The following is a 16,548-nucleotide window of genomic DNA, read 5'->3' as shown; positions in this document are numbered from 1 at the left end:
TGAGCAAGGGAGCCTTTCCTGAGAGACAAGGAGGGAGAGGGGCCTGCAGTGCTCCCACTGACTCTCCAAGCACCTGACGTGGAATTCTGTTTCAGGCTGACATCTTTGACCGAGAAACAACACAGGCTGCTTTTATTTTCTAATTTAGCAAGAGCCCTTTGCTCACTTCCGCGGGAAGTGTAAGAACAAGTCTGAACTACTTTAAGGAGAAGGAAAATCCTCACGGAGCACCTACCCTGCACCAGACATGGCGTAAGGAGCTTCACGGCTGCGACGTCACTGACATCTGACAAGCCACTAAGAAATGGGATCAAGGACATGAGCAGAAACCAGAAGACACAGACAGGCTGAAGGCAAATGTCTTTTTGGTCACTGGCTAGAGAAAAGCCCACGAGAATGAATAGCAGAAGTAAAAAGTAGAACTGATGAGGGACCACAGGGCAAATTCCCAGGTTTTGAATTCCAAAGAACTGGGGTGGGGGTGGTCCTGGGCTTAAGGCATGAAGTTCACTGGTTTCACAGACAGCCAGTGTGCACGCCCCAATTATGCACTTTCTGTGTTTCTTTTTGCTGTCTTGACTACGTGGCAATTTCTACATTTCTCTATCAATTGTTCCCTTGACTGCTTCTCTTTCAGTTCATGTGCATAAAAGACCTCACTCCAGGAATCAGATAACAAATCGCTTAATATCAGGAAGGATAAGCTTTCGGAACGTGCAACGCAAAAGGAGAGACTGATGCACACTAAGGTAAATGTCAGGTGATGAGTAACTGAAATTCAAATGCGTGGCTCACCTAGTGCTTGAGAAGTTCGAAGAGGAAAGGAAGGCAGGTGTGTGGTCCAGTGTGTGTGTGCACGCGCGCACGTGCGTGCTGGGAGAGCAAGTGAGTGATGGATGAAGACACCAAGCAAGAGGGCTGAAGCAACAGTAACAGCCTTTGGAGACGAGTTGAGAAAGGGAAATAAAGAGGTGAGTTTGCAAAGGATGCTTAAGGCCAGAGTGTAAAAGGCCTTGAAGGCAAAATTAAGATGCGCATCATAGTTTACAAGTCTTGTATTTCACACCAATTTAGCATGTGCTGACCCTCTTAGAAGTGGTGACTTAGAGAGGAGATGAAGGATACCTTCAAAGAAGAAACCTAGATAAACCACGGCACCGAGGCAATGGTATCCACAGACCCTACACACGGCGCACGGCGATGGGTGACGTGCATTTCACCCCGACTGAGCCTGGGGCAGGAATGTGAGTGACACACAAGCTTACCTCCTTCTGCTTCTTAATGATGACAGAAAATTCCGTGTATGGGATCCGTGGATTTAGCTCACATCCCATTAAAGTGGCTCCTTCATAATCCTTGATGTAGCCAACATATTTGGTTTTAGGGATTTTAATTTCTTTGGAGAAACCCTGCAAGGCAAATAACTTCATTCAGATGGGCCTTGTATCTCAAAGACCTGTCGTGCCCGCTGGGCACGCCTTCACGCCGAGCTCACATCCAAGCTCTCCTATCCCAGGAAGGATTCGCATGAAACCCTTCCAAGAAGCTCAGAAACATCAAAAATCACACTGTGCAAATGGGAAGCAATTCAACATAAAAAAAAAAAAATCCTAGGAAAACATACATATGATTACAAAGTTTCTTAAGAGGCTATTAAGTAAAAATAACATTTAATTTTGCATCCAACTACACAATTTCTCCCAAAGTGGAGAGGGGGCCTCTAGAAGTCCTAACAAATCAAAAACTGACATGGATCTAAATTCTGAAAGAAAAGTTTGTCAAAAAATAGAGCAATTAGGGGCAGGGTTATAGCTCAGTGGTAGAGCACATGCTTAGCATGCCTGAGGTCCTGGGATCAATCCACAGTGCCGCCATAAAGGAGGAGAAAAAAAAAAAAAAAATATATATATATATATATATATACATACACCAATTAGAACCCTGATGTTGAGGAAATGAAACACCCACTTGACAGGCAAAAAACTTCCAGACCATCACAACTGTGGCTGTTTCAGTGATAGTAATGCTTCACAGGACATTCATTTACATACTTTAAGCTGTGTTTACATAGCTCTACAGGGTACATAGTCACTTATCTGTAACAATTTTCCTTACAGTGCCTATTTCAGAGTTTGGAGAAAATGACTTGGACTTCAGTGTCCTGCCTCCTCTTTCAGCAAAAACTTATTTTCCAAGCAATAACTGCCATAGGCCTGAAAGGGGACAGCAGACAAGTCATTTAAGAAGCACGGCTGGGACTTCATCTCTGCGATGCGGTTCCAGCCTAGGACAGCTGACACTCAAGCCCTCAGTAGAACAATCCCCCAAGCTCTCTCTAGTGAGTTTTATTGTAACAATCATAGATGCACCCCGAAGAACGAGAAGAAAATAAATAGGTTAACTATCCAACACTGGAGGAGGAAAAGCCTTCTAGTCATATGAGGACTTATATGAAAAACAAAAAAGAATTTAATACATTTCAATAGAAAAAGAGGCAAAATGCAATGAAGTGGCAGTTCAAAAAAAATGAACAAGGAATGAACAAAGTGTCAACAAGGGAAAAAAGTCAAACCTCACAATATTCAAATAAATACAAACACGCATGATTTGTTAACTAGGAAAGGGGTTAAAAAAAAAAATTTTCAGTTATCAACTCCTTTCCTGAGCCCCCTGAAATGCTGCTAAAGAAAAGAAGTTGTTACAGTATTTGGCAGTGAATAACAAAATCTTAAATATGTCTGCAAGCATATACTTACATATGGACACTTACTTACAAAAAATGCCTAAATGTCCCAAAATGCGGTATTGGCTTAATAAATTATTTTCCATTTACACAACAAAACTTCCAAGAACCATCAAAAATCATATTTTAAAAAATCAGACTGTATTAAGTTAAAAAGGCAAGTAATTAAATTACAAACAGCATGAGCCAACTTTTGTATTTATACAAACACACAGAAAAAAATACTAGAAGGCTATTTACCAAAACATTAACAGTAAATTTCTCTGGGTGGTAGAATTATAAGCAGTTTTTCTTTTTTTTTTTCCCCCGTTGTCCTTTATTTCATTTCCCCAAATTTCTACGGTAACTATACATTACTTTGGTAGTCTGAAAAGTAAACGGACATGTTTAGGAATTATAAAGCACTATTTAAAAAAAAAAAAAATGTAGCAAAGAGCAACCCTCAGAGAGCTAAGATGAGAACTTCTGACCAAAAGAACTAAGCCCCTAGGCCTCTGTGTGCTGCGGAACCAGCAGCCCTTTGCAAACGTTAGAATTTGCTCTCTGCTGTCAGAAATGAAGGACTCCCAGAGACCAAGTCGATTGCTCTCACTCACAGGGAACTCCAATCCCCCAGCAATGGGAATGTCTCCTTGGCCCGGGGACACCATATCTTAGAATTTCAGGGTGCAGTATCACCCTTCACTTACAGATGGCATTCACCCCTGCACTCAACATTTATTTAGTACTTACAGTGTACTGGTCATACCCTCTGATCTGGTCTGAAGCTGACCTCTGGCTGAAGGCTTGCAAAATAAATGTATGTCCTTCTTATAAGCAGAAAACACTAGGGAGGGGAGAGGGGCTTATTTGCATGAAAGCTCCCTGAGTACATATTAAGAAAAGGAATGACAGACAGAGTTGCACAGTAAAAAAAAAAAAAAAAAACACACAACCGACCTGCTTCTTGAAATATCCAATCGCATATTCATCTGCATAGGTGAGGAAGTTCAAGATGTCATGTTTTATGTGATATTCTTTCAAATGGTTCATCAGGTGCGTTCCGTAGCCCTGTGTGCAGGTCAGTATACAGACAAATGTATTAGGTTCTGGAGAAAAGAAAGCCCTACATTTTCACTGGAAAATACTGGCAAATTTAAGAGACTGTTATTACCAATATAGTACTAACACCCTCTGCTGCATTTCCCAACTTTGAAAACGAGATACAGAACCAAAATGTTCTAACTCCTTGAACTGAACTACGGTCATCATTTGCAAAAACAAGTTTCTGGCTCTTCGAGAAGAACACACCGAGGCTACAAGCTGCTGGTTCGGTCCTGGAGATTACGTGCTGGATATCGATAAATAAAGAGGCTTCTGGAGTAAATACTGATTATGAATTTCTGCTTATCTTCAAAGTATTTGAGAACCTGAGGTGAAAAGATCCACGTAAGTGAGAAGTGCTGATCTCTACTAGGATATTAACTAACTCAAGTGTTTTCCTGCAAAGACTCCAAATCAGCCGTCCTTCCACAGAACTGTACCATCATGTGCACAGGATTTTCCACTTGGTCTTCTCAGACCTTTCCAAGCAAGATCTGAGAAGCCCCAAACCTCTGAGTGAGCCAGAAGACATGAGGAAGTAACGAACAATAGTGTCAGATAATTAAGAGGGAGAAGGTAAGCTATGCCTTAAAGGAGTTTTGTCAAATGGAAAACAAGGTAAGAAGATGGACTGGAAACCCATACATTTATGTATGGAAAACTTAACCTACACAAAAGTATTTTAAAAAGATAACAAGAAAGTGGGTTTATAACCTAGGGATACAAAAAGACTTCTTAAAGAAAATATAAAATGCAAAAGCATAAAGGAAAGGACTGATTATTAAGGAGACAACTTCAAAGTTTAAGACCTAAAGAATTCATAAGCGAACTAAGATACCATAAACAAAAGACACATGACAAACAGGGAGGGTACAGGTGTAAGAGATACAAGAAACAGACATCAAGAATCTTCTACAGAATCATTGCAAAAAGAGAGAGACAGCCTATAAGATAAATCATCAAAGGAACAAGCAATAAGTATAACCAATAAATATAAAAAAGATATTCGATCCCGGTAGTAATCAGGGCACTCCATCAGGAGATGGAATATCTCACTCAGCAGTATGCAAATTTCTTTAAGGCTGATGATACCCAGTGTCAGTGGGACAGGCAAAATGGTACTCTCCACCACCACTGGGGCAAGTGTAAATTAGAAAACCCACTGAGAAGGGTGATCTAGACATAATTTTTAAAATTGAGACTGTGGCCATATTCATTCATGTAACAATGCTGCTTCTCGGTGTCTAGAAATCATTTCCAAACAGAGCACTGTTTGTGATAGAAAATAACTGGAAATAAACATGAATGCCTTCAATAGGGAATGATTGCACAAATTACGGTCTTTCTGCATTATGCAAATTTATATAAAAAGAATAAAAGAGCTCTATATCAGCACATTCAAAAGGGATTTCTGCAAAGATGGAAATAGTCTTCATCTATGCCGTCCAAAATGACAGCCATCGTCCCATGTAGGGAAGGGTAGAACTCGGTGGGAAAGCGTATGCTTAGTATGCATGAGGTCCTAGGTTCAATTCCAGCATTTCCATTTAAAAATAAATAAATAAACCTAATTATCTTCCCCCACCCGGCCGCCCCCCCCCCCCAAAAAAAAGAGAAAGAAAAACTAAACTAAAAAAGAAACATAGTTGCATGTGGCTACTGAGTACTGAGTGACTGAAAAACTGAAACTTTAATTGTGTTTAATTTTTGTTGATCTAAATATAAATTTAAATAACCACATTTATGCACTAAAGCTGAAAGACCCCTAAGATATAATGGAAAGGTGTTGGGGTTTTTTTTTTCCAATTAGGTACAGGATGAATTCTGTTTATGTGAACAGCACACCACACAGTAACCTCTTACACACAGGTACTCATCCACATACGTGAGTCAGCAGAGAACCACCTGGAAGGATGCACACCAGGCTGACAGTGGTTGGATGGCATAGGGATGGGTGACAGGGATTTTTGCTTGATCTGAAAATGTCCTTGTGCATGACCTATGTCATTAAACATTATTTTTAAAGAAAAGTGAAAGAAAAAAAAACTGAAGAAAAGAGAAGGGTTGGCTAGTTGAGGGAACTATCTGTGCACGGGAATAGCAATGTCTAGGAATCAGTAAGAAATGCACCTCTTTTTTTTTTAATTGCAGTATAGTCAGTGGGGGGAGGATATAGCTCAAGTAGTAGAGTGCACACTTAGCATGCACGAGGTCCTAGGTTCAATCCCCAGTACCTCTTCTAAAAATAAATAAATAAACCTAATTACCCTTCCTCCCACCTCAAAAAAAATTGAAGTATAGTTGATTTACAGTGTTGTGTTAATTTCTGGTGTACAGCATAGTGATTCAGTTTATATATATATATTCTGTTTCAGATTCTTTTCCATTATAGGTTATTACAAGATACAGAATATAGCTCCCTGTGCTGTACACTAGGACCTTGTCATTTACCTATTTTATATACAGTAGAAATGTATCTTCTGAAGAAACTCGCTTTAACATAGATGTGGTTGATGAAGAGAGCTCGGCTTTCACTGTGTACACCACCCTGCAAGGAGTTCACAGACCTATACATTTTCTCCCCTTCACCCACAATCCAAAGATTTTCCTCAAGAACAATAACGGTTCTTTAGTAAACAGCTTCCCAAAACCTACATAAGAGATTCTCCATCAGTGGCCACTAACTCGTCACCTCTCCAAAGACAGTTTCCAGGTTCCAGGTGCATGTGAGTAGGGGCTGTGTCTTTTCACTCGAACCCTCTCTGTGTCTAGTACTGTGACTGGCAGGAGTGGATGCTCAAATATGTCCCTGGCAACATGGATGGGCCTAGAGATGATCGTACTAAGTGAAGTAAATCAGACAGAGAAGGACAAGTATCACGTATATGAAATTTTAAAAAAATCAGACAGATGAACTCATTTACAAAACAGAAACAGACTCACAGATGTAGAAAACAAGCTTATGGTGACCAAAGGGGAAAGGGGTAGGGAAGGATAAATTAGGAGTTCAGGATTAGCAGATACACACTACTATATATACATAATCAACAAGGTCCTACTGTGTAGCACAGGGAACTATATTTAATAGCTTGTAATAAGCTATAATGGAAAATAATCTGAAAATATATGTATGTATGTATATGTATAACTGAGCCACTTTGCTGTGCACCTGAAACCAACACTGTAAATCAGCTACACTTCAAAAAAAAATGAAGTTAAAAAAAGAATGTGCATATATACGTATATATATATATACGTATATATGACCGAATCACTATGCTGAACGCCAGAAACTACTAACACAACATTATAAATCAACTATACTTCAATTAAATCAATCAACAATTCATTCCTCGGTTAAAGACATATTAACAGCGTTAAGCTGTTATATGCAAATGTTCAGATTTTCACCCCAGAACTATTTCCCTTATTTGTTATGCTTTTATTTTTAACTGTCACCGAAATGATTCCTTTCCAAATCCACCTGGTAACTTCAATGGTTATAACAGTATTTATTATGGTATTAGTTATGCATGTATTGTATGTAGTATTGCATGTAATATCAAATCCAAATAGTTCTTAGACAAGCTATTCTAAAACCAGGTGAGTTTAAAGTAAATTCTCAAATGTTATCCTGTGTGTTCTCTGACCAAGGTAAATTCACAAATAAACCTTGTTTAAAACATTCACAGGAATTTGTACAGAAGCTTAATTCTCCAAAATGAGTGGATGCAAATGTTAAAGTATCATTTAGCCAAGACTTTGACTATATTACAGAAAAATTTTAAACCTCCACTTATGAACTTGCTGTTTTCACAAATACGTGCTCCCAGCACTGGCTTCCCTGACTCATCCATTCTACTCAGTTTTGAAAGACTCATCTTCATTTTCTAAAACTACAGTTTCAACTCACTTTTTTTTTAAAGTGTTTTTTTTCTCTTTTTTTAGTTTTTCCTACTCAGTTTGTGATGTTTGGCCACCTTTCTTCAAGTCTTTAGAAAATTACGTAATTTGGGGGCAAAAAAATAAATTGCCCTTCTGGGAAGTAATAAGACAAAGCATCCAATTCATTATTAAACACCTTTAGTTTCCCTCTTGTATCCTCAAAGTGTCCAAGGTAACCTTAACCAACCTTTCCAAACAAGCTGCTTGGTGTAGCTTGCTTTGCAAACAAAAATTATGCCATCTTTTTCTGAAATTATAAACCAAAGACATATTTTCCAGCTCCTCTCCCTATGAAAACCCAGACAAAATTTTCCTCTTAAGTAAATTCCTAAATCCTGGACGCTTGGAATTGTTTCTGACTTGGGCGAGGAGGAGAGAAAAACACGGTACGCACAGCAACAGCCCCATCTAAAGACACGCTGTCAAAATTCCTTGCAAGAGAGCCAGACACCAGTTTCCAGCAAAGTCCGGCCCTCACCTTCCCCGGTCAGAATGATGAATGTGAGATGGATGGATTTTGTTTGCCCTTTGATGCTTCGTACCCTGAGTCAAAGACAGAAGCCCCGTCCGTGCCCTGAGAGAATAAATCGCAGCCGCTGTAACTGGCACTGGGACGTGCACAGAGAAGAGCTGTTAATGAAGGCGCAACACCCACCGCACCGGCTGCAGCCCCCGCCGGGCAGGGGCCCTTCCAGCTGCTCACTGTTGGGTCTTGTAAACAGCACTGCTTCACTGTAGTGGAAGAAGGCGACAACATCCTTGGACCCTCACTGTCCAAGCCCAGGGCGCACGTGAAACGTGGCGAGTCCATACAGAGATGCGTGCAAGAGACTCAGCACAGATCAAAGGATGTAAATACACTCATAGGACAAATCGAAGGGTGTAAAATGTCTCAGTAACTCTGACGCTGAGTGCCTGTCACCATGGATATATTGAGAAAAATAAAATATATTTGTAGAAGTGATCGCCTATTTTCATTTGTTTTTTTTTTTCGACTTAGCTACTAGAAAATTTAAAATCACACACATGGCTCCCATTTGCACATCACAGTGTAGTTCACTGGTCGACGGGCCCTTATACCTTCCAGTCATTTTTTTCAGTCATCCAACTCTGAGCTGCTTATCTTTCTACTGCTTGCTCGTGATTTTAGGGCTCCGAAAATACCGATGAATAATAGTCTGAAGACATATTTCTGGTTCCACTTTCATAAAAGCAGCAGAGGAGAACACAACATAATCCAGACCTTTCTGCCAACTGAGAGACTCCTTTATTCCAGTCGGACTGCAATGCCAACTGCGGCATCGATGGGACGGACATTCTGGGTCCAGAGGAGGAAAGGACCTGAGTCAAGGCCAGGTGGGCAGGCAGGCCAGCCACACACACATGAACACGCGCGTGCACGAACACACACACACACACTCCAAAAAACCCACGTTCCACACCCTGCATGAGTATTTCGGAAACTCGGTCATTAATTTATTCAAATTTTTCATGACTTTCCTTACAGAATTTCTTTAGTCTTCATCCCCCTTCAGACACAAGGTCCTAAGAAATCTTCCTGAAGTGTAAGCCTCCTAAATCATCCTCCTAATCCACAGGGCACCATTCCCACTCCGGAGGGTAGTGTCGCCAGGCATGTGTGCACATGTAAACCATCAGCGGCACTGAGACTTACTTTCAAGCATCCCTTCACCTGTTGTAAAGTCTTCCTGAGTTGCACCTGGGGCTGCGTGGTGTCCCGGCACCCTGCCCCAAAGTCCAACCCAGCCCAGTAGAGCCTGGCTGTTGGTCTGTGGAAGCATGTGCCCTACACATTCACATTCACACTCACACACACACACCCCTGCAGAGAGAGTACTCTCCTCGGAAAGTCCTGGACGCCACTGGGAACCCTCTCTGGACACGGCTCAGAGAGACCAGACCAAGCTCGGCATCGCCAGTGAGAAGCACCACATCCTGCATTTCTTCTCTGCCCTGGGCTGCCCTTACCTTGACTTGCTCATTTGAGGTTACAGCGCAGAAAACGATCTCTGTGAACCCTTGGGATGGGAACATCCGGAAACAGATGCCACCGATGACACGGCCATCTTTAATTAAAGCCAGGGTTTTGTGTTTCCTGAAAGAATAAGATGATGTCAATGTTCCCTCTGTCTTGGTTCTGCAAATACAGTTTGGGGTGCTCCTCACTGACCAACCAGGGAAAGTCGGGGTTGGGGGGAGGTTTCTTGATTTTCTAGGGAAACCTTCCTTTATGTAGCCAACGTCTTGCCAGACCAGTCTTTAATGTGGACTTTTTAAAGCAAGCTTGCCTGCACAAGACTTCATCAGAGCTCCCAAGGACAAAATGCCAGTCACCAAAGCAGGGTCTGAGGTTTATAAAGAACAGAGCACGTGTCAGGGGGAGGGTATAGCTCGAGGGTATAGCTCGGTGGTAGAGTGCGTACTTAGCATGCACGAGGTCCTGGGTTCAATCCCCAGTACCTCCATTATTTAAAAAAAAAAAAAAAGTGACAGAGCATGTGTGGAGGTGCTCGCTGGGAGTGGAACAGGGTACCCCTGATTCCCACAGAACCACGGTGAGACCAGCGGGAGAGCACAGAGTCACAGCCAAACGTGGCTATATTTCTGAAGAGTTTTTATCTCATTCAAAAATATCAAGAAACAATATGGAAAAGAAAACAAAGTCCACACATACAATTGCTAAAACCTGCATTACAGACCCCTGCCAGGCTCGCTCTCTGGATAGTCGCATGCAAGGCTCGCAGTCCACACAGGGTGCCAGGCTCTCAGGTTAAAATACAGTCAATTAAGGAGGCTTACTTTTTTGTGGTTTTTTGCAGGTTGTTTTTTTTTTTTAAGCAACAGATGGTCAGAGTTAACCTCTCTGATACCCCAGTAATCTTCCCCCTGCTCACAGACCCAGGCAACAATGGCGCGTGATTAAGATCCCAAAATCAAGAACATTTAGACTATGAAAAAAGTGGGACATCTTCTGAGTCTTTATTCCTTCATTTCTATAATGAATGAAGCACAGGACAGTCACCAGTAACTTAAAATACAAAGCTTCATGGTCAAAAAACTGATGACTTGATGCGAAATTACTCTAAAAGCTTGTATCCAAGGCAACTACCGCCATGCCGCTGTGTATCCATGGTGGGGCGGGTGATGAAGGCGGACTCTCGCTATCTGAGTAGTTCCTCTTTCGTTTAAGACGGGAAAAAGGAAGCAGGGAGAGCAAAGCAGGGCTTACGGGTCAAAGACAAGCCGTGTGATGTACTCCTTTGGCATCCGGGGCAGCTGATGGGAGAAGACGTTCTGCAACCCGACCAGCCACATCAGAATCTTCTTGTTGGGCTTCTGGTTCAGGGAGTTGCCCACCACGTGAAATTCAATCACACCCCTGCGCTCCTCCAGCCTGGCCGCCTCATCCCGCGCTGAGTGTGCTGACAGAAAGTTGGTCTGGGGTGCGGGAGACGGGAGAGAATTACACAGAGCTCTTCTCTTAGGGTGGCGAGGGGCTGGGACACAGAAACATTTCTTGTCTTTGTCCCAATCAGATGCATGTTTGTGGATTTTCGGGGTCCCAAACAATACATGCAAGTTATGAAAACCAAAGAGACAGGCAGGTAAAGCATTTTGAGAGATCAGAGCATCATATGTGTACATGGATATCTGGTGTAGATCAGGGGCCACCAAAATTTTTTTTAATAGAATTTTATTGATTTATTTTTAACAGAGGTGCTGCAGACTGAACCCAGGACCTCGTGCATGCGAAGCACACCCTCTACCACTGAGCTATACCCTCCCCCTAAACTTCCTGTAAAGGACCAGATAGCTAATATTTTAGACTTTGAAAGTCATAAGGTCTCTGGATAACCGCCAACAGTCTTGTAATGCGAAAGAAGTTCCAGTAAGACTTTATTTAAAGGTGGGGTGGGGGCTTGGGGGTGCAGACTGGATTTGGCCTACGCACTTGACTTTGCCAAACCCTGAGTTAGAGGAATCCCACCTGGCTGAGCTTGACAGCACCCGCGGGGTGACAGATCCTCATTCTGGACCCAAGAGTGGCAGTCACGTTTATCCTGTCAGTACCTCTTTTCGGAGCACAGTATTCTTTGCAGAAGACCCCTGTGGACCCACTCTCAACTACAGCAGGCCGCACAACCTATTAACCCGCTCAGTGCTGCGCAGATACATGTTCAACATACAGCACCCCCGAGGAAGAAAGAAAGAAAAGAAAATCCTATTTAAAAAAAAAAAGTTTGGTGACTCCTAATCTGTTGCAAACATCTACGTACACATATACTACTGTGATCTCCCCAAATGCTTTGTGGCATTTGCTCATTTCATTGGTCTACAGCCGGCTGCCCAGGTGGCCAGATGCCGTCGTGATTGATTTCAGGCTACCGAGGTATTTAACAGCCAGCTCCCAGAATCCCTGAAAACCTAATAGCGGCCTCATGCACACCAGTACAAGTCCATTCCAGTACCCTAAAAAACACACCCAACAAATTCTGAAATGTGTGACTGCACCCACATTTTATGGCTGAACAAAACGGAGCTAAACTAATCTGTGAAGTTACTAAGTCCCTGAAAGACAAGTATGCAAAAGGTACTGTGGTTTGAAGTCCCCAGGGCTGGCTCTCTAAAAGGAAACAGAAAGAGCAGTTTTATAAGATCTTTCTCTTAATGACTTTCCAGTTCTCTGAATTATCCTCAATAGCATGAAAGAAATCTCTAAGGAAACATGACAAATTAAAAATTGGTACTTTAATCTGGCAGAAGCATACTAAAAAGATTTTAAAAGATGCAAAATCATCTCCAAGCCGTTTCTTCATTTCCCAGAAGCTGTCAGAAATGTCTTAACCTGCTTTGTTGGGTGTGACACAATGAAATAACAGCAGTACGTTTCCTGAAAATGCTTCACTTGAGTCTAATCGCGAGTAAACAGACAAATCCAAACAGAGGGACGTCATGCAAAGCCAATGACTCGGACTCTTCAACAAACAGCAGGGCCACAAAAGACCAAAAGAGGACTAGGGAACGGTTCTAGAGTCAAGGAGCCAAGGAGATGAAAAGATAAGAACTACATGTAATGCGTGATCCGTGGCTGATCCTTCAGCAACAGCCACACACGTTATCAAGGACAGAATTTGGATCTACAGGGAATTTGGATGTGGGCTGTATACAGACCAAGGGTCTACTGTAACTCTGTCTAAGCGAACTTTTCTATAAAGGGCCACATAACAAATATCTTAGGCTTTGTGGAACATAGATCCCCAGCCTTTTTTTTTTTTTTTTTCAAGTTTAAAAAAAAAATTTGGTGGTGAGGAGGAGATGGGTAATTAAATTTTTTTTTTTTTTTAGATTTTGATTTATTTATTTTAATGGAGGTACTGGGGATTGAACCCAGGATCTTGTGCATGCTAAGCATGCATTCTACCACTGAGTTATGCCTTCCCCCACCACATCTCCCGTCTTAATTATTCAGATCTGCTCTTGTGCAAGGCAGACACAGACAATATACTTCAATAAGCCTTTATTTCCAAAACCAACAAGTGTGCTGGATTTGGCCTGCCGGCTGTAGACTGCCAACCCATGTATTAGATAATATGGTAATATAGCTAAATTTTCTGGTAGTGATAACCACGTTGTGGTCATGGAAATGAATAGTCTCAGTCTTAGGAGATACAAGCAAAAATAGTTAGGGGCGAAGTGTTAGGACCTCTGTACGTAATTTAGAAATGGCTCCAAATGGTTCACAGGAGAGAGAGAGACAGAGGGAAAGTGAATGGGGCATGTTAACAACTGGGGAATCTAAACAAAGAGTCTGCAGATCTTTATCAGGGAATTTCTGCAACAGTTAGGAGGGCTTAAATTTTTCAAGATGGAAATTTGAAGGAGGACGAACGCCTTCAGCTGTGTGCGATCATGAGGATGTCTCCCTGTAATGTGATAGCATCGATTTCCACGCCCTCCCCAACCCGACCACCAGGCAAAATGCAAAGCAAGGTAGAATAAACACCCTCTCCCTCCGCAGCCCCACCCCCATTCCCCACAGCGGGGGTGGCCCGGAGAGCAGAAGGGTCCCCCAGCTGGCTGCCCAGGTCCACCCTGCTGACCTCTGGCCCGAGCATCGCTGCGGGGTCCGTGATGGTGGACATGACCTCGTGGATCAATTCAAGGGGAATATCACCCATCACCCGGGGTTTCTTGGCCTCCTCCGCAGCGTGAGAGTCATTCATTTTCCTCTTTTCTCCTTGACAGTCAAAATAAAAGAGCAAATGATGGGTTATCTTAAACACAAAGCAAATAATACAGGCCAGTGAATCCAACTAATTTTCTAGTAGCAATGCTGGGTGTCAACAGGAAGTCAACTCTCCTGGACGGGGGAGGGCGGGAGTGGAAGTGGGGAGAAGGGAAGTGGTCCCAGGACCCGCCAACCACAGATCTGCCCTAAACAGTTTCTATTTACCCTGGTAACTTTTTAACTCAATATACACGTTACTGAGGGGTGCGTTCCTACATTTGCACGTTAAGGGGTGAGTCTAGTTCCTCCTGGTTGTTAGTGTCCAACTTGGAGGTTAATAGTCCCTTTGTGGCCAGAGGATGTGGTCCATGTGATACCAAAGGTCAACAGTTTTTGAAACTTGCTTTATGGCCTAAGATTTGACCCATTATTTGTTCATTAATTATTTGTAAACTAAGCGTCTTCTTGCAACGAACATATGTTTTCAGATTTTTAGTGATCTCTACATGTATTAGATGAAACCTGTTGATCGTGTTTGCAGAGCTTCTGTGTCCTTACACACGGTTTTGTCTGCTTGATCAATGAATTAACCAGAGATGTTTCTTCAAGACTTCAACTAGTGGTTGAGTTCATTATTTCTCCTTGTAGTTCTGTTAATTCTCTTTCATATATGTTTGTATGTGTGTGTGTGTGTGGGTGCATACAATGTACATGTGTCTATATCTATTTGACATATACTCATGAACTGTTTTATTTTGCTAGTGAAATTTAATTTGTGCATTACAAAATGACCCTCATTATCTCTCACAATGCTTTCCTGCCTTAAAACGATGCCTCACAAAGTGAGCAGGGCCACTGGCCGATGAAGCAGGGACACTGTCAACATGACACAAGCTGGGAAAGGCCAGGCAAAGGCACGGAGAACCTTCTCCCACTTCCCTCCTTAGATGACGCAGTGGCTTTCTGTCCTTTCTACTGTCACGTTTGGTTTCTCCCTTTCGTTCTCCCTTCTGTCATAACGTATTTATTTTTACAATTAAAATTCCCTAGGTGTTCGCATCTAATGTGTCCCTCAGGTGTGAAGCCCAGTAAGCATGACCTTCAGTTAGAAAGGAGCAGAGCGAACTATCTTCTCTACGTAAGACGCACCCCCAGGCAGTACGTGTTACTTACTAAACAGCTTCTGTCGAGTTCTTGTTTTTATAGCTTTTTAGTCATTGTTACTGGAGGGGAGTGAGAATATTTTTAACCATTTGACCAACAAGCCTTCCAATCCCACGATTCCCCAAGAATACTATTGTGAACTATCTATTTTGTAGCTGAGGTTTAAACCTAATAAGCCCCAAACTGGGCAGATTGCTAAGTGTTGCAATAAGAAAGCATCTGAGGCCACATCCAAGCTCCCTGGCAGAGCTTCCAGGTTGACTGGTGACGTCTCCCCTTAGAAGTGGGCAAGAGAGCGGTGGCATGCATGTTAAATGCTTAGCACGTCATCTGAAAACCTCTTCTCTCCCCCTTTCATGCCACGTCTTTAATGTCAAACTCTGGCCGTGCCCAAGACTGGCTTGCTGGCTGCCTTCATAACGTTCTCCATCTGTGAAATGCCTTTAGGATGAAGAGATGGTTTTGCCCACATGGCAGCTTCCATTCATGGCAGAGTTCTCTCCCCGCCAGTATCCACACCCTGCCACGTGATTCTGCAGCTCTTCCTACAAAAGGAGTAGAGTGTATTTCTCCACTCCCTGACTCTGAGTCTGACCATGTGATTCAATGACGTGACAAAAAACGAGTCTAAGCAGAGGGGAGGCTGGTATACCAGTTCCGAGAGTGGGCTTCAAGAAATTGTATTTCTTCTCACTCTCTGGTGCTTGTGCCACCGCCATGAGGACATACACTGCCCCAAGGAAAGGAAAGTAATCCAGTAATCCTAGAAGGAGGATGAGAACTATGCGGAACAGAGATGCTCCAGCCTAAGTGTCCTCGCCGAGCCCAGAACAGAGGCCCCAGTCAGTAGGCAGACACACACAAGCCCAGCCTGAAGGAGACCAGCTGGGATCAGCCACCTCCCAGGCAGCACACGAGATGAGTGAGCTGTGATAACAGACCATTATGGTTTTAAGACTCTGCATTTTGAGCTGGTTTGTTACACAGCAAGAACTAACCAATACAGCTCAGAGTGAGTTCCAGCCATGAAAAGCCTGGACAGGTACCATCTGCAGGTGGTCTGAGTCTACAGTTGGCACTCCTGGGATGACAGACTTTCTAAGGCAAATCACAGCCCTCGGTTGTGCCCTCCAAGAGCTTACCTGCGTTTGCCTCAAGCCCAGAAGCACCTTTACAGGAAGGACTGGGGCCGCCCCCATTCGGCTGCTCCAGGGAAGATGCATTGGAATTGTAGGAAATCGTCCCGGCCACAGGAGGTGGATTGATAACTGCCCCAGGAAAAGGAAAAGAAGCTATTAAATGACTTCTTTCTTAGGCAACGGAGAACCAAGTGCACGTGAGACCATCTCATCCCCACCCAGCT

The 16,548-nt window shown here is 42.8% G+C and overlaps 1 protein-coding gene across 3 annotated transcripts in view; it reads right to left on the bottom strand.

Moving 5' to 3' along the window:
• Positions 1 to 16,548, bottom strand: part of KAT2B (lysine acetyltransferase 2B) — a 92,529-nt gene that overhangs the window by 7,313 nt on the left and 68,668 nt on the right. For all 3 annotated transcript variants that reach the window (XM_064491046.1, XM_064491050.1, XM_064491058.1), the window contains 6 exons: positions 16,328 to 16,453; positions 13,894 to 14,030; positions 11,022 to 11,230; positions 9,761 to 9,887; positions 3,683 to 3,793; positions 1,266 to 1,409 (listed from right to left, as the gene is read on the bottom strand). In XM_064491046.1, the coding sequence (XP_064347116.1) occupies positions 1,266 to 1,409; positions 3,683 to 3,793; positions 9,761 to 9,887; positions 11,022 to 11,230; positions 13,894 to 14,030; positions 16,328 to 16,453 (854 nt within the window). The remainder of the gene's footprint in view (positions 1 to 1,265; positions 1,410 to 3,682; positions 3,794 to 9,760; positions 9,888 to 11,021; positions 11,231 to 13,893; positions 14,031 to 16,327; positions 16,454 to 16,548) is intronic.

Source organism: Camelus dromedarius, chromosome 2 (assembly GCF_036321535.1).
Source record: "Camelus dromedarius isolate mCamDro1 chromosome 2, mCamDro1.pat, whole genome shotgun sequence".
In the NCBI taxonomy this organism is placed as follows: domain Eukaryota; kingdom Metazoa; phylum Chordata; class Mammalia; order Artiodactyla; family Camelidae; genus Camelus; species Camelus dromedarius.
Note: the sequence above shows the minus strand (reverse complement) of the source record. Positions and strands in the feature narration are given on the sequence as shown.